The 17,500-nt window shown below is 41.1% G+C and overlaps 2 protein-coding genes and 1 long non-coding RNA gene across 3 annotated transcripts in view; 2 read left to right on the plus strand and 1 right to left on the minus strand.

Moving 5' to 3' along the window:
- LOC135089470 (prostaglandin E2 receptor EP3 subtype-like) overlaps positions 1 to 5,764 on the plus strand; it is a 9,660-nt gene extending 3,896 nt beyond the window's left edge. The window contains exons 3-10 of the mRNA XM_063985051.1: positions 357 to 523; positions 977 to 1,122; positions 1,681 to 2,063; positions 2,377 to 2,421; positions 2,947 to 3,101; positions 3,571 to 3,699; positions 3,980 to 4,103; positions 5,565 to 5,764. Of these exons, the coding sequence (XP_063841121.1) occupies positions 357 to 523; positions 977 to 1,122; positions 1,681 to 2,063; positions 2,377 to 2,421; positions 2,947 to 3,101; positions 3,571 to 3,699; positions 3,980 to 4,103; positions 5,565 to 5,764 (1,349 nt within the window). The remainder of the gene's footprint in view (positions 1 to 356; positions 524 to 976; positions 1,123 to 1,680; positions 2,064 to 2,376; positions 2,422 to 2,946; positions 3,102 to 3,570; positions 3,700 to 3,979; positions 4,104 to 5,564) is intronic.
- Positions 5,765 to 6,387: 623 nt separating this feature from the next.
- On the minus strand, positions 6,388 to 16,905 carry LOC135089789 (uncharacterized). The gene is made up of 10 exons (XM_063985824.1): positions 16,419 to 16,905; positions 16,008 to 16,053; positions 14,943 to 15,083; positions 13,234 to 13,437; positions 11,863 to 12,055; positions 10,807 to 10,964; positions 10,176 to 10,286; positions 9,159 to 9,316; positions 7,473 to 7,689; positions 6,388 to 7,122 (listed from the first exon to the last, which is right to left on the minus strand). The coding sequence occupies exons 1-9, from the start codon at positions 16,659 to 16,661 to the stop codon at positions 7,486 to 7,488; spliced, it is 1,458 nt and encodes a 485-aa protein (XP_063841894.1). The 5' UTR covers positions 16,662 to 16,905; the 3' UTR covers positions 6,388 to 7,122; positions 7,473 to 7,485.
- A 346-nt stretch (positions 16,906 to 17,251) lies between these two features.
- LOC135089792 (uncharacterized) overlaps positions 17,252 to 17,500 on the plus strand; it is a 19,538-nt gene continuing 19,289 nt past the window's right edge. Inside the window, exon 1 of the long non-coding RNA XR_010261643.1 lies at positions 17,252 to 17,500. This exon is cut by the window's right edge and continues 1,150 nt beyond it. This is a non-coding gene — a long non-coding RNA (uncharacterized LOC135089792).

Genomic DNA, 17,500 nt, shown 5'->3' on the forward strand with positions numbered 1-17,500 from the left:
CATCCATTATAAGCTTGTCCTCTTTCACTGCATCCATAAACTTTTCCAAGGTCCGTCTCTCTTTCTCCTGCCGGATACATTTATTTCCAGCATCCTCCTCCTCCCCACACACTCCTCGTCGATCTTCCTGACACGCCCAGACCACCTTAGTCTCACGTCTTCTTTCACAGTCACCATAAATCTTCTCTTTGGTCCTCCTCTTTTTCTCCTGCCGGCTAAAATCTCCAGCATCTTTCTCCCCACACACTCCTCGTCTCTCTTCCTGACACGCCCAAGATCCAACCACGCCACCAGTCTCGCAGAAGCAAACCACCAAAACGGTTACCGAATCTAACCTTGCTGTACTCCCCGCGCAGGTCAGGTATGGGCGCTGTACTACCTCTACACACTCAAGAGGCCCCAACATTCCCGCACCGTGTTCTTCACCTTACTCAGCACCTTGATATGGACAGACTTGGTGGGGAAGTTACTTACCACAGCCCCTGCTCTCGCCGCATACGTGAATGAGGGATGGATGGGAGGGGTGAGTCGCTGAAGCCCCTATTTTGAAATGCTTTGCTTTCTCATCATGACTATTTTTCAAAAGGCCACAGATGATTAGCCTAGTGTTTTTCCTGATTATAACGTAGAAATCTTATTAATCTGTCACTAGAAAACAAAAACACCCTTAAAAAAAAAACAAGTAACTTCAAATATAGTAGAATCTTTGGTAGTGGAGGTGCGGCACAGAGTTGTTCCAGAATATAGTGCTATGAAGGAAAACTAACCTTTTACTTGCTAATAAGTTAATCCACCAAGGGTTGTAAGGAGTGGAAGGTTGAGTTGAAAAGAAACACGCGCTGGCTTCATCCCTTTGTAGCTCGAGTTTACCTCCTCCCATGGCACTGTTCCTAAACAAATCACATCTCCAACACGTTTCAATCCTTCTCCAGTCTCCTAATCTTCTATTCCCTCATGGCCCTCTTCTGTCTCTCAGCGGTCCACGTGCATGGCCCACGGGTTCGTCATGACCCTTGTTAGCCTCGCCACCCACCTCCTCGTCTCGACCATGGCTGTGGAGAGGCTACTAGGCACCACGCAGACATATTTCTACAACAAGAACATCACATCTACCAGGACCAAGTAAGAGAGAGAGAGAGAGAGAGAGAGAGAGAGAGAGAGAGAGAGAGAGAGAGAGAGAGCACTGTTATTCACGCTATCATTTTATTTTCTTTTCCTGTCAGTTTTGAGCTTACGTCCGGTCTGCTTCTCTCTCTCTCTCTCTCTCTCTCTCTCTCTCTCTCTCTCTCTCCGCTTCCCTTTCCTCCCTCCCACACTCTCACACACTCTTTTCTCTTCGTCCATTTGTTCCTCCCACTCATTGTTTCTCCTTTCTTTCTCATGTTACCTATGTTCCTCCCATTTCTAGCCATCTGTACCGGTCTTATGTAACTGAAAGCCTTACAGTAACTCTCGTCTTTCGCTTCCTTTCAATGTCCTTGTTCTTATTTTAAGTCGCTGTCTTTCACCATTAGCCTCTCCCTTTCTAAATGTAGATGGGATCCACGTATCTGTGTCACTTTCACTTGTGCTATGGTCTTCAGTAACTCATAGCCTCACTGTAACTCTCGTTTTTTCGCTTCCTTTAATGTTCTCGTTTTCAGTTTTCTTTTTCCCGTCGTGACAGTCGATTCCTTTCAGAGTGTTGCTGGCTTCCCTGCTCGGCGGTGCCACAGTTTTCTGCTGTCTGCCTTTCTTTGGGATCGGCCGTTACCAGCTCCAATACCCTGGCTCATGGTGTTATTTGGATTTCCACGTCACCTCATCCTTTTTCTCCTCGTATTCCTCCTCCTCATCCAATTCCTCATCTTCCTCATACTTGTTTTCACATAATGTTTCTTCTTCCTCTTCCTCCTCCTCAGTTTCGTTTTCCATTTCATCTCCCTCAGTTCTCAGTCCCAATACATCCTCCTCTTCCTCGTCCTCCTCTTCTCCCCTGCAGCACCTCATCTTCACCAACTTCTTCGGGGTCATCTCTGTTTCCTGCCTGCTGGTGATGGTGGCTTGCAACCTCGTGGTGATGTGTGAGTGTGGCGCTGCAGGTGGTGGTGGCGTACAAGGCAAAATGTATTATAAGTAAATAACGAATGAAACAAATAGATGAGAATAGCAGATGATAGGATGAAATACAAAAGTGCATATCATTAAATAACGAATGAAATGAATAAACAGATGAACAGCAAGTGATATTATGAGATACAAATCAGTACGCCTATATATGAGGAAATAACGAAAGAAATAAATAGAGCAATAGGATATGATACAATACATTATGTATAATTATTCTCTCTCTCTCTCTCTCTCTCTCTCTCTCTCTCTCTCTCTCTCTCTCTCCAGGGGTACTCGTGGAGAAGAATCTTGCAAGAAGAGGAAAATGTGAAGGTATAAATAATAAGTAAGAACTGAAGAAAGAAAGGTCTAGTTTAAGGTTTCCATAACAAGACGTGGGAAAATGCCCATGAGAACTTGATTTAAGGGCTCAGTGATTAGTAATGAGGGAAAAGCTTGCCAAAAGTAGGGAAAGTATTGATAAGACCCACACATCACCAGCACACACACCCATGTTTAATTGGAGGTAGCTGAATAGGAAGAGAGAAGAAAGGTCCTAGTGATTAATAATGAGAGAAAAAACATGCAAAAAATAGAAAGTATTAATAAGACCCCACAGATAGACTACTGACCACTGGTACTTTTCTGCTTAATGTACTTTTTTTTTTTCCAAATTACAATGACTTTATATCAAAAGCTTTGCAACAACCATTCATTTTAAAACCACAAAATAAGCACAATAAAAAATAAAATAAAAATTTACACAACAAAGATTTACTCAATAAATAGCTTCCTTTACAGACAAATACTAAACTAGTATATAAGCTACCAGTCCACACACCACTCCCTTCTCTCCAGCCACAGTGCGGTGTCTGAGGCGTTGTCGAGGCCAGCGGTTCAGAAGGCACTTGGTGGCGCCCAGGAGCTCGAGCCACCAGGAGCTCGAGACCCAGATGGTGGTGGTGCTGCTGGTCATTACAGTGGTGTTTGTACTCTCCTGGTGTCCTATTGATGTAAGCTTGGTTAAGTTAAGTTAGTTAATTCAACTCCTGCACATCAAAGTAGATTAGGTTAGGCTTGCTTACATTAGGTTAGCCAATTCATCAACTGCACATCTAAGTAAATTAGGTTTGGTTAGGTTAGGTTAGTCATGAACTCTTGCACATTGAAGAGTCACTTATCAACTCCTCTAGTCATTTTATTAATTCTTCTAAGTCAGCCAGTCAGTTTATCAACCTTAAGTCAGTCAGTTAATTCAGCAACTCAGTCAGATTTATTACAATATATCAACTTCTCCAAGTCAGTCAATTTATTAACTCATATTCATTTTTTTTTTTCAGCTCCTCTTAAGTCCATCAATCCATCAACTCCAATAAGTCCATCATTACTCAATTTGTCAACTCCTCTAAGTCAGTCACTCGATTGAGAAACACACACAACTGACTGGTCTTCCTGCTAAGCCCCTGTCTTCCTTCTGTGCAGGTGCAGCTGTTTCTGAACCAGCTGTGGCCCCATCGAACCAAGGAAGACCACATGAAGGACCTTGTGGCTGTTCGGTTCTCTTCTATCAACCAAATTGTGGATCCCTGGGCTTATATCATTAGCAGAAAGGTGTGTGTGTGTGTGTGTGTGTGTGTGTTATTTTTTCCTTTTTCCTACTTCCATTCTTCCCTTTCTCCTCCTTCACCTTCTAAACAGCAAAGAGTCAACAGATCTACTTAATTTTCTCTTTCTCATTAGTTCTATTCTTTCTCCCAACACTTTAGTTCTCCTTCCCTTCCTGCCTTCTCTCTAATTCTCCCTCCTTCCCTCCTCCTTCAACATTGGGCAGTGCACCTTTTAAAGCAGCAAAGCATTAACAGGTGTGCTACCTATCACTGTGTCCCTGCAGGTGTTCCGGCCCAGCGCCCTCAGGTGGGTGAGGTCCTCGGTCCTCAGCTCCCTCCTGGCAGGGCGAGACAGAAGTAGGCGTGGCCCAGCAGGTGATGGCTCCCCAAGACCCTCCTCTCCTTCAGGTGATTAATTACATACCTATTGATCCCCTCATTTCACCTATATTCTCCTGTATTCTGGTTCCTCCCCTTCAGGTTGTTCATTGCATAACCTCACCTGTTCATCCCTCACTTCTCTATTATCCTGTATTCTGAGTCATCAGGACATTCGTGAGTACTTCATAATACAATACGTTAGTGCCCAACTTAACCAAACCTAACCTGATATAACTTAACCAAACCTAACACCATCTGATATAACTTAACCTAACCTAATCTAACCTAATGTAACCTAACCTAACATCAGTACTAATCAGGTTATTAGTGCCGAGTCATTAGGCCAAGGGCAACAAAAAGACAGCCACACCCACCCCCACAAAAAAAAGGAAAGAGAAGAGAAGTAAAGAGAAACACAAATACCAGTACCAAAAGAGAACTGTTTAAAAGAATATTCAAAATTATAAGTATCTAGTAATAGCAACACTATGATGGCAGTAATTTAAAAAGGGAACCCCCTTCTCCCCAAACAAAAGAAAACAGAAGAAAAGAAAAGAATAACAAAATACATGTCAGTCCCAAAAGAGAACTGTTTTAAAAGCATATCAACATTACATCAAGTATTTATAGCAATATTAGTAAGACTATGATGGTATTATTATAATAGACAACCAAAAAGAAAAAAAGAAATAAAATAAATAAATAAATGCGTCCCAAAGGACAGCTGTTTTTAAAAGCATATCAACATTACATCAAGCGTCCATAGCAATATTGGGAAGAGTATGATGATACAATTAAAAGACAATATAAAAAAAAAAATGAAAACAAAAGAAATGCCATTACCAAAAAAAAGTTTAATCAATATCAAAATTACAATGTACCTATAGTAATAATGGTAACTGTATTATGGCACTATTAAGAAAAGCATTATTAGAGTACATATATGATAAAAAAATATATAACATTGCTATAAAGCCATTTGGAATCATAATACTGCAATTATTTAACATTCTTGGATATAAAAAAGTGACAGACAAAAAATGATTATAAATCAGAACTTGGGTCTCCATCATCACACCAGACTACTAACTGCTAAATGCAAAACCAGTGTTAATTGAGGTGCAACAATTAGGTATGGCATTATTATATATATATATATATATATATATATATATATATATATATATATATAATATATATATATATATATATATATATATATATATATATATATATATATATATATATATATATATATATAATCTTTTTTTTCCTTTATCAGATTTTTTATTTTATTTTATGATTTTTTTTCTACTTTATTTACTTATTTTCTCTAGCTTTTAAAAAATTAACTTATCATTTGGGAAACAACTACAAATAACAACATCAGTTCTTTATGAGAAAAAAGAAGAAAAAAGAGAAAAGAGAGGAAAAAAAGAAAGAAAGAAAGAGAAAGAGGCAAAAACACAATCATGCATTTCTTTACAGGTGAGGGTGGCAGTGGCAGGAAGAGACAGGCCCTGAGAGGCACACCTGTGGTCATGGCAGCACTCACAATCGGGGAGCTGGCACAGGCACCCCTCCTCAGCCCCACCAGCACCACCACCACCTCCACCACTATCAGCAGCAGGCCAGGTGCTGAGGCTGTGGGTGCTGAGCTGAGGAGCCCTGCTACCTGCTCCCCCTGAGCTGAGCTGAGGGGCTGTGACGTGAGTTTTGCCAATAGGAGGTTCTGAGACCAAGACAGATGTGCAACTGTGAATCCCTCTCTTTCACTCTTGTTCTCAGTGATAAGAGATTTGGTAGCTAAGATAACAATGGATTAAGAGATTTGGTAGCCAAGATAACAATGGATTAAGAGATTTGGTAGTTAAGATAACATGGGATTAAGAAATTTGGATACCATTCTTCCACCTTTGTTGTCAGTGTTAAGAGACTGTGAGACTAATAAGAGGGATTGAATGCCACTTTTCACCCTCAATAGTTCTCAGTATCACGAGATTCAGAGACCAAATTAAGGTGAGGACTCCATTTGTACTCTTTGTTCACAGCACTAAGATCCTGAGACTAAAAAAAGGATTGTTTATCTTGCTTGGAGAAGTCTGTATTTCCTGGTGTTTCCAGGTAAGGCAGGATACCATGCTACCATGCAGCCTACATACAATTGTTAGAATAGCTTGTATCCATAAATATTAGGGCATTTTATCTCACATACTTTTAAATAGATGTTGGTGGAAGTTATTGGGATTTTCAAGGGTGTTTTCATGATTCTAGTAATAGTTTAAACAGGCTCCAGTGGAAATTACTGGGGTTTTCAAGAGTGTTTTCCTAATTCTAGGGACAGTTTAGCAAGGTTTGTTAAAAACCTGGCAAGTTATGACTGTAGCCCTGAAAACAATCCTGAAGAGAGAACCAAGTGTTTGAGAGGACTTATTGGGATTTTCAAGAGTGTTTTCCTAATTCTAGGGATAGTTTAGCAAGGTTTGTTGAAAACCTGGCAAGTTTTGACTGTAGCCCTGAAAACAATCCTAAAGAGAGAACCAAGTCTTTGAGAGGACTAGCCATCATCTCCAGGCTCAAACAACTTGAGATCTTCATCATCCGAGTTCTCAAGAGAAGGCTCACTCACTGGGTGCAGGTCACACAGCTTACCATCAACATTAGGAATTTCTGGATCAAAAAATTCATCATCATCATTATCATCAACAAAAACCTTATCAACTTCATCATCATCATTACCACCAACCTTGCCGTCATCACCACCAGCCTCACTATCACCACCTATTGTGCCCAACTCCATGTCAATGCTAACTGAAAACAGAGCTGAAGAGGAACTGGAGTTCTCTTCCGTTGTCTCTCTGGATGGCAGTCCTATCTCCTGTGCTGCCAGACGTACATCGGCCCAACTCGGCGTGGCACTCTTGCAGATAGCCGACCTGAAGTAGGGCCACCAGATGAAGAACTGGTCGAGGTAGGTGCCGCCGTGCAGCCAGTTGGCCAGGGCTGTTGGGCTGTGGCTAAGGTCAAACCGCTGAATGCTGCTGATCTGTGTGGGGTTTATGCAAAGATGAGACCAGTGACTGTGCAGAGACCATAAGAATATATAGCATTGTGCAGAGAAGACCATGGTACCAATGATTGTGTCAAGAAGATCAGTGAGAATATACAGAATGCAGTGACATTGAGCAGTGACATCAAGCAGTCACATCAGGCAGTGATGTCTCAAAACCTAGTCATCCTCACATAAACAAATCTAGTGGATATTAACCAACACTACACAGCCAACACAAGACAACATCATCAAGCAGCAACCTCAAGCAGAAACATCCCCAGAACCCAGCAAGTCACAACTACAGACCCAACGTAAACTAACATCACACCACAACACCAGCTCACCTCACAGGGCACGTCACCACTCTTGGGATGCACCAGCTTGGCCAGACACCTCACACGCTCTGGGTCGGCGATGAAGTCTGAGCCAGAGCACTCGCCCATCGCCACCTTCCACTGGAGTGTGAAGGATGAGTAGCTTGGCCACCTTGGCATCCCGGGGCACGATGAACAGCACGCGATTGGCTGTCTTCATGGATGTCTTCATCCATCTGGTTGGGTTCTGTGGGGGAGGGAGGAGTGGTGACTTAACCTTTCATATGCAACACTTCACAGCACTATAAACAATGTGTGGAGTCTACATTAGCATGTGCAAGAAAGGAATGGATGAAAAGTGTGCTTCCCAATTTCTAGTCATGTAGTGTTTGGAGGTGGTTGTACAATGAGAGGAAATAACCTTGACTGGTTAGTGGCTTGGGAAAGATGTAGCAAACAGCAGTGCATGGGTGGAGGAACAGAGGGAGATGTGAGGAAGAAGTGGTCGTCTAAAGAGGTGGTGATGATTTTTCAGCTCTTCTCTTTAGGGACTGGCACCTCATTTGGGCTCTCTCTCTCTCTCTCTCTCTCTCTCTCTCTCTCTCTCTCTCTCTCTCTCTCTCTCTCTCTCTCTCTCTCTCTCTCTCTCTCTCTCTCTCTCTCTTAGCCAGAGACCCTCAAACACTGCACTAGTTTGTCCTGAATTCTACTTAGTGTATTGTAAGTGAATAATACTAATTCCTACATTTTGTCCTTGTTCATTAATCCTAATTTTTATTACAAAAACTAAAACACTGGAAATGCAGGAAAAGTAAAGAAGATTTAGAAGAATGAATTAATATTCACATGTGTACAGTGAATGATTGTGCTAAAGTGAAAATATTGCATGGTTTCACTTAAATTTATCATGTTTTTTGTCATCTTACACTGAATTCATGCAAAAATAAATAAATAAATAAATAAAAAATAAAAATAAGAAAAAAGATAGTGTAAACCGAGTCACCTGTAAATAAGAAGTTAACTATTCATCTCCATGGAAAGGAAATCCTGACCTAACAAGAAAACAATGCATTTTGAGAATACACGCCTTATTTTATTTAAACCCTGTTCTCTGTACGTTCCTCCTCATTCCCTCCCAGCACAGTGGTGTCAACTAGAAAGGAAACACAAAGTCCTTTTTTACACTTGTACTAATATATTACTTTTACTTGAATAAAAGTGTAAGAAACTGGAAATATGTCTACCTTAAAAAATATCCTTGGTATTCTTCATTAAATGTTTTGATGCCTTATCTCGAGTATTATTAGCTGCCTCTAATGGAAATTATTAGGGTTCTCAAGGGTGTTTTCATGAATCAAGTGATAATTCAACAGGCTGTAGTGGGAGTGACTGGGGTTTTCAAGAGTGTTTTTACACACACACACACACACACAGACAGGATAACAAGATGACAATATTAAAAGAACACAATGAAATCAAATGTATAATAATTAATGTGAGGTTGAACATTAGCAGATTTGTATGTAGTATGTTTTTATGTTTGTATTTCAGTGGGTTTTCACATCAAATGCATGGATAAAACAATAGCAAGATGACAACTTAAAAAAAAAACAGTGAAACAGAATACAGGAGAATTAATAAGAGTGCCAGTAACAGAAGGTATGTAGTGTGTGTGTGTGTGTGTGTGTGTGTGTGTGTGTGTGTGTGTGTCCTCACCTCCAAGACCACCTCACTGTCCATCATGAGGGGGGTGACGCTGCACAAGTTACGCAAAAACTCGGCGAGCTTCTTGACAAACTCGAGGGCAGCATGGCTCTCAGGGTGGTACACCAGGAGGGTGGTGGTCTGCTTGGTGGCCAGGCTCTCAAAGAATTCTGATGAGGAGGAATATTGATAAGCAAGGTGTCTTCAAGGGGGATATCCAGTTCCTCATCTCTTTCCCTCTGTTCTATTGTGTTGTTTGTATTGTTGAAAGTTTTAAGAGGGAGGGACGGAGGGGATGTATATATGAGGTGATAGGGAAGTGAGGGGAGAGGGGAGGGAGAGTGAGGGGAGAGGGGAGGGAGAGTGAGGGGAGAGGGGTATTGCCTTTCTGAAACCTGTTAGATGCCAGAGAGAGAGAGAGAGAGAGAGAGAGAGAGAGAGAGAGAGAGAGAGAGAGAGAGAGAGAGAGAGAGAGAGAGAGAGAGAGAGAGAGAGAGAGAGAGAGAGAGAGAGAGAGAGAGAGAGAGAGAGAGAGAGAGAGAATTTGTGGCGTATCTTTAATCCTTAAATGTTTCACTGCTACAAAGCAACAGCTTTTATTAATAGGCTTGGTGGAAGTCCCAGGGGATTTTCAAGAGTGCGTGATTCTACTGCTACAACTCAGTGACTTTTAACACATAAGGATAAATAAAAGGTGAACAAAACTGAAAACAAAGAAAAAAAAGAAAGAAAAGATGAACAATTTAGTAATTCCTCAGACACCAAAAATATTAATAAGAGGAAACATGAGGAAGAGTACTCCCGTCATATGAGGAAGGTGAGGAGAGCATGGAAGGTGAGGAGAGAGTACAAGATGAGGAGGAACAGAAAAGGAAGGTTTCAAGACACTTATCCTTGCTCACATCACCTCATTTCCTACCCTGCTGATATCACACACACTTGAACAGACTCACACACCCACACACACACACACACACACACACACACACACACACACACATGGCCTGACCTGACCCACCAGTTACTCACCTCTGTTCACTCTGCGCCGGTTCCATATCATCAGGAAAACACAGATAATGAATAGGATGATGCATAAGATGACCAGAAGCAGAATGTACCCCATCAGACTGGTCGGAATGTCTGCAGAGAGAGAGAGAGAGAGAGAGAGAGAGAGAGAGAGAGAGAGAGAGAGAGAGAGAGAGAGAGAGAGAGAGAGAGAGAGAGAGAGAGAGAGAGAGAGAGAGAGAGAGAGAGAGAGAGAGAGAGAGAGAGAGAGAGAGAGAGAGAGAGAGAGAGAGAGAATGGAAAAAAAAAGTTTATGGTTTAAAAGACATCATTGGTTCCTTTTCCATGTTTCTCATCACATCAGGCCTTTTATCATTTTGTTACTGCTATTTTGTGTTGGTATTAACTGTGTTGCTGTATTTCACCCTTACTTGTTGGTGTACGAAGAGAAGATATGTACCTGTAAATCCGGTGTAGCTAATTTCATCATGATCTGTGTTACTGCTGTTTTGTATCAGTGTCCTTTCTTTATTTATTCATCTGATGTTTAAGTTATGTCTTAAAAGGGAAAATATCTACTCATCACTCACACAAAACCACTAATTTTTCCAAGTTCCTCATCATAACAGGCATTTTGTCTTGAGACTTTACTTACAGAATTTTGGTGACACTGCGATATAGCAACCCTTGGTGCCGTTGGTCATGGGGCACCAATCTGAGACAATCTGTACCCTCACTGTGTAGTTCCCAACCTTGCTCACAGGAGTCAGCTCAACAGACCACAGATCATCACTTGTGTTCTTTGTCACAATGCTGGGGGTGGTGAGGAGTGAGTGGGGGACAGGAGCAGAAAACAGGGGTATCTATGCATATGGTACTGTTCATTTATTCTTTCCACCGCAACACAAAACAATTAGCAGAACCAGAAGCAGTGCGTGAAGTCTTTATAAACATGTACAAGAAAGTTAGCGATCAAAAAGGGTATATTTTGCAATTTCTTCCCAGTTCAAAGATTGGATATGGCTGTAGAACAAGTAAAGGGAAAGGTGCACCAAGTGGCAGTCAAAGGGTTAAGTTTGCAAGTACCTGGCATCCCTCAAGGCCCCTGTCACAAGGCTGGAGGTGGTGAGGAGTGAGTAAGGGAGAGGAACAGAAGATGGAGGTATTCATGCATATGTTAACAGAGAAAAAAAAAAAAAAAGGAAGAACAAAGCAAAAGTGAGCAAGAGAGAAAAAAAAAGGAGGAAAACCCCAAAAACGATTTCAGCACAGCATAAAACATAGATAATAAAAAAAACCTGCCCAAAAATAAACTCATATGTAACTTTTCCACATTGAACACTTCCTCAAACACACCATACACACTCCTTAGAAAAGATAGAGAGTGAGAAAGAGAGAGAGAGAAAAAGAGGAAAGGAAGTAAAGGAAAACCATGCCCCTCAAAAAAACAACTCAAACACAATACACAGAGAAGACAAAATAAAAAAAAAATAATAGATAAGAAAAAAGGAAAAAAAGGGCAAGCAAAAAAAATAAAATAAATAAAACAAAAAAAACAAAAAAATAAATTAAAAAACCATACACAACACAAACGCATGAATAAAAAAACAAAAACAAGATAGAAAAAAAGAAAGAAAAAAAATCACACACACAAAAAAAAAGGCAAAACCAAAACAAACCAATGCTAAATAAACTCATGCTAAACACTTACACATGATTCACCTCAACAAACTTGGTGCACTTCTCATCCTCTGGGACAGGGCACCTTCCCAGCGACACCTTGTAGTCCACCACGCCAAAGGGTGCAGACTGCACAGTGACCGGCAAGGGCTGGAACTGTCGGATGGCATCCAGTTGGATGTAGAAAAAAGTGTGCCAATCACTCGGACACGTTTTCTGTGGATCTGGAGATGGATAGGGTGGGGGGAGATGGAGGAAGTGGTGGAGGAGGAGGGGTGAGGATAAGGAGGACAAGGAGGAAGAGGATAAAGACAAGAATGAGGATAACAAGTAGGACAAGGAGGAGGAGGATAAAGACAAGAATGAGGATGACAAGGAGGAGAAGGAGAAAGTGGACAAGAAGACAGGCAAGAAGGAAAAGAAGGAGGGAAGAGGAAAAGAAAGGGATAGAGGAGGAGGAGGAGGACAAGAAGAAGGAGGAGAAGGAGAAAGAGAAGAAGGATGGAGGAGGAGGATGAGGAGGAGAGAAGGATGGTAAGTAAAGATTATGGTTCTCAGTTCCCAAGTCTCTTTAACTCTTACTACTGAATTATTACTGTACTTTATTGAGTATATAATTTACCATTGTTTACATTATGAAGGGGTGAGAGCTGCCCTGATACAACAACAACTGTTACCATACCCCCAAGAAATTTAGCCCTAAGGCCCTAAGGAGACCCCTGAAACCGTAACCTAATTGATACAACTCTGGAAAACCCCTTGATACCCTAACCCTAGAAAGGAGCCTGAAAAAACACATCCCTAAGACCCTAACATAGCAAACACACTTCTAGAGAAAGCTTCTGGTGCCCTAACCTAATAAACAAAGCCCTAAGAAACTACTCCTGAGACCCTAAACCCCTGACTCACCCTAACCCAAAAAATGCAGTCCTTACAGCACACCCCTGATGGCTCTGACTCAATACAAGGGAGTCAAATGGAGTTCTGTTTGTACGCCACATTGCAAACTCTGGGTCTCCGGTGTTGGTCTGAGCCTGCCTAAGTAAGCATCTGTAGTATGTCACTCACTATGCTAAATAACAAGCTGGGACATGAAAACACAACTCCTGTATTTGTGACAAAAATACACGTATCCTTTAATTTTTGATGAATGCTTTTGACTGTTTGGGGACCAGTACCTCAGTGGGCCTTTTTATTCCTATGAATTTTGTTGCCCTTGGCTGGTGTCCCTCCTACACCAAAAACAACAACAAACGAACAAAACATAGAGGGCATACAGTTAATGAAATAAACTAGTAACAAATGAGCAAAGGGAAACACACAGCGACAAGCACAGACAGCATTGTAACCTGCAAACAGCACAAGACAAGACCATCACAAACCGAGGACCCCCTGTACTCACTGATGTGGTTGCCGGGAGGAATCTGGTAGAGGTAGGTGGCGCCGTAACCACTGTCGGTCTGAACGGTGAGCTTGGTGGACTTGGATGGTGTCATCTTGGTGCGGAAGCGACAGTCAAACATGAGAGTGGTGTTGATGGCATGATGCAGGGTAAAGTTGAAGCATTTGACATTGTGGTTCATATCCGACGACTGGAACTCAAGCTCTGTGGGAAAATACGAATGTTTATCTATATGTTAATTTTATTTATTTTTTTCTTTTTCTTTATTCTTGCCTGTAAGTTTCTTTCATTCTTAGTTTCTTTTCTTTTTTCTTTTTCTTTCAATAAGGGCTTAGAATCAAACCCTGCATTTTGATTTTATTCTTTTCTTTCCTTGTTTCTTAATTTATTTATACCTGCTAATAAATTTTCTTTCTTTCAATCTTTTTTTCTTCTTCCTTTCATTGAGAACTCAAATTCAAGGCCTTGCAGAGAAACAAGAATACCTGCTTGTAGATTTTCTATTTCTCTCTCTCTCTCTCTCTCTCTCTCTCTCTCTCTCTCTCTCTCTCTCTCTCTCTCTCTCTCTCTCTCTCTCTCTCTCTCTCTTTTTTTTTTTTGTGTGTGTGTGTGTGTGTGTGAGTGTGAGAGGATCTGTATCAAACTGAACAAAAATTGAAGGATAAGAAATGCCCAATGGAGGCGTCAATCCCTAACTAGATTGAGGAATATCCAGATTGTGAGGAAAAGTTTATTAAAATCTGAAAGGAAAGGTCAGAAGGCACCTTCAAGATTAAAAGGAAGTGCTGAAACCTTGAGGAGGCAGTTGCAAGAAAAAGTGTGTTGAAACCTACAGGAGATAAGCAGAAGGCAACCCCAAGATTATGAGAAAAGGCACTTTAAAATCTAAAGGAAAAAGTCAGAAGCCAGCTCCAAAATTAAAACAAAGTGTTGAAATATTAAAGGGACAGCTAGGAGGCCCAAGATTGCAAGGATAAGTGTCTTGAAACCTCTCTATTGAAGGAGTTGAAGTCACAAGAAGGAGGAAACTCAGAAATGACTACACCCTTCTCTTCTCTCACACTAAATCTACCTGTTCTCTTTTCTCTAGTGCTAGTGATCACTCTGATGGGGCTAAGAGTGTGAGTAACGTGTGTGTGAGAGTCTAGTGCCTTGTCTGGGCTGCCCCATGTGGGAGTGTTGGCCTGGTATATAGCATCACATTCTGAAACATTTTTGGTTACACCTGCACTACTTTCAAAAGGCTCAAGCTGAAGTTACCCAGGTTTTCAAGGACATTTTTATGGTTCTAGTGATAAATTAACAGTGATTTCTAACTTATAAGCAGGAGATGCACTCTGGAGAATGCAGTTAATCATCTCTGTGGCCCTTGAAAATAGTCATGGTGTGTGTGTGTGTGTGTGTGTGTGTGTGTGTGTGTGTGTGTGTGTGTGTGTGTGTGTGTGTGTGTGTGTGTGTGTGTGTGTGTGTGAGAGAGAGAGAGAGAGAGAGAGAGAGAGAGAGAGAGAGAGAGAGAGAGAGAGAGAGAGAGAGAGAGAGAGAGAGAGAGAGAGAGAGAGAGAGAGAGAGAGAGAGAGAGAGAGAGAGAGAGAGAGAGAGAGAGAGAGAGAGAGAGTAATTAGCACCATTACCATTCACAGATTATGGGATCATTTATGCAGCCTTCCTCCCTCAGCCACAGATCAGGGAGGCACCAGACATCAACTTACGTTGCCATTTTGGGTTAGGGAAGGTGAGGTTGACCAACCCCTCATCCTCCCACACCCCCTGTGTGTAGTGGTAGTATGCACGCAGCTGGACCAGAGACTCCTTGGCAATGTGGCGTGGCTTGATTTTGCCGCACCGAGGATCTGCAGTGACATGACTCATATTAGGCTAAAGAATATTGTGTTTCTTTATTCTTCTTCTTCTATGTTCATTTATTTTATTTACAGGGACTGCCACATGTAGGCCTGATGGCTTAATTCTTGTAGCTTCCTTTATTCTCTTTATCTATCTACAGGCTCCATATAAGGGCAACAAAAACTGGTGAAATAATAAAATAAAAAGAAAGCCTAATGAAGATGCAAGTCCCTGAAGGAGATGGTGAAAGGTAGGTTAAAAAAATTATCTGCAGAAGTGTCTTGAAACCTCCCTCTTGAAGGACATCACTCATAAGCAGGTTTGAAAACAGAAGCAGGCAGGGAGTTCCAGGGTTTGCCAGTAAAAGCAATGAAAGATTGAGAATACTAAATACTTGGATCAGGGAGGTGGACAGAATAAGGATGAAAGCAGAAAATCTTGCTCAGGGAGGGAGATCCAGAGTTTGCCAGTGAAAGGAATGAAAGAATGAGAATACTGGTAGACTCTTGCATTAGGGAGGTGGACAGAATAGGGGTGAGAGAAAATAGAAAGCCCTGTGCAGTGATGTCATGGGAGGAGAGGAGGCATGCAGTTAGCATGTTCTGAGGAACAATTAGTGTGACATTAGCAATTGAAGATACTAAGATATGCAAAGAGGGAGAGATTGAAGATGGTTAGTTAGAGGAGTTGATGGGTTGAGTTGTTATCCTGTTCTTAGTGTAACAAACTTTCGACTTGTTGATAAGGTGAAAAGTAAAGGTAATATACAGACACATCTCTGTAATCTGGCAATGATGCTCCCAGGTCGACTTACATATTGCAGAAATGAATGTTTGATCTACTGAGGAAACTTTAAGTGTGACATAAATAAATAAATAAATAAACTGGGGAAAAATAGAAAGAAAACTTTGGTAAGAACGATGACTACTGACCTGAGGGTCCAATAAGCCTTAGTTCACACGTGTTTACATCTTCCTCCTGTGAGAGAGAAAAAAATATTGGCATTATTTGACGGTGTTATTTTTGTTATTCAATATGTAATAATTAATATCTTTTCAGTACACATACAAGTTATACAAACACAAGCAGCTATAAAACATTCAGGTCTTGACAAGAGATGCTAATTCCTCTCTGTAAACCAGCACAGTACAGCCAGTAGTACTCCTAGGGTCAGCAATCAGGATGGACCAGGATGTAATGAGTTCATGTAATTTCAAAAAGAGATCCATAGAAATAGGAGCCAGTGGTGAAATTAATGAACCGTGGGGAATGTGAAGCTACGGAACCTACACCTAACCTAACCTTCTGATGAAAATGCTAGTTACTTCACCATCACCACTTACTTCAGACAGGGTATTGTAGCACTTCTTGGGAGCGGTTCTTTTCTGTATGCTACGAGTGGAACTACAGTAGCGCGACATTCTCTGTTCACAAAATGGGTTGGGCGTACCTCCTTCCTCTCCACACACTACCTTCATTTCTTCCAGGGCACATTTTTCACTTTCCTCTGTCTCTGAGCTTTTCGAAGCAGGCAGGAATAAGAGGAGGAAGATACTATAATAACATATCTCATTTTTTCTCCTCATGGATTCCTCCACTAGTTTAAATTTTAAGGGTGTATTATTGCAGTTTACAACCCTTCTGTTGTTATCAGTGTTTCCTGTGTTAATCTTTCCCTTTTCTCTTGTTACTGCCAAATGGAGCCAGACCACACCCAATATTTATAGTTTCTGTAGAACAAAGCCTCCTGTACGTTGAGGAAAATTACTATCAAAAATCTAAAATAAACGTTTTAGCTAAAACAGGAAAACTAGTACACATTTTTAACTTTGAATAGCTGCAACTAGGTATGTGTTGCCATGTATCTGAAAAACCCGGCAAAATTTTGCCCTAACTCTCTCTTCCACTTTCCCTCACTACATGTGGCATAAATACAGACTGATTTCCACGTTAATTATCTCCCCTTCACATACATAGGAGTTTTGGTTGTTAAATGATGCAAGTTTGGAATGCTAAGCCCTTGAAGAGGCACTTAAGTAGTGATATACTACAATTTGTTATATATAGATTCTTTGTTTATAGATAATATATATAGGGCTTTGAATAAAGGGGCATGTACGTTAAAATACACTAGTGTTTATGTAAGTTGAGAAGTCGGGTGGGAAGAAAAGGAATTGTAAAGGGTGTGTACCTGCCCCGTTGCAAAGGGTTGGGCGGGAATAAGAAACTGGAACTAACCTTGGGGAATTGGAAAAGTAAACAACAAAAAAATTACCAAGACAGTGTGCCTGATGTGAACTCTTAAAATGAAACACGTAAGGATGACAAAGCATGCAAGGTAAAGTACACTGAGAAAGAGGAGGTAGAAGAGAAGCTTGGAACTAATAGGGTTCGAAAGGGAGGACTAGCGGTGATGAGTGAGAAT

Source organism: Scylla paramamosain, chromosome 33 (genome assembly GCF_035594125.1).
Source record: "Scylla paramamosain isolate STU-SP2022 chromosome 33, ASM3559412v1, whole genome shotgun sequence".
Taxonomy (NCBI): Eukaryota; Metazoa; Arthropoda; class Malacostraca; order Decapoda; family Portunidae; genus Scylla; species Scylla paramamosain.

Bases quoted from the DNA above. Each gene is read 5' to 3' on its own strand.
- LOC135089789 (XM_063985824.1), bottom strand. From the start codon at position 16,661: ATGAGGAGAAAAAATGAGATATGTTATTATAGTATCTTCCTCCTCTTA. The intron at 10,287-10,806 runs GTAAGTAAAGTC...CTCTCTCTGCAG, and splicing joins CGCAGTGTCACCAAAATTCT to ACATTCCGACCAGTCTGATG. The intron at 7,690-9,158 runs GTGAGGACACAC...CCTCCCCCACAG, and splicing joins ACAGTGAGGTGGTCTTGGAG to AACCCAACCAGATGGATGAA.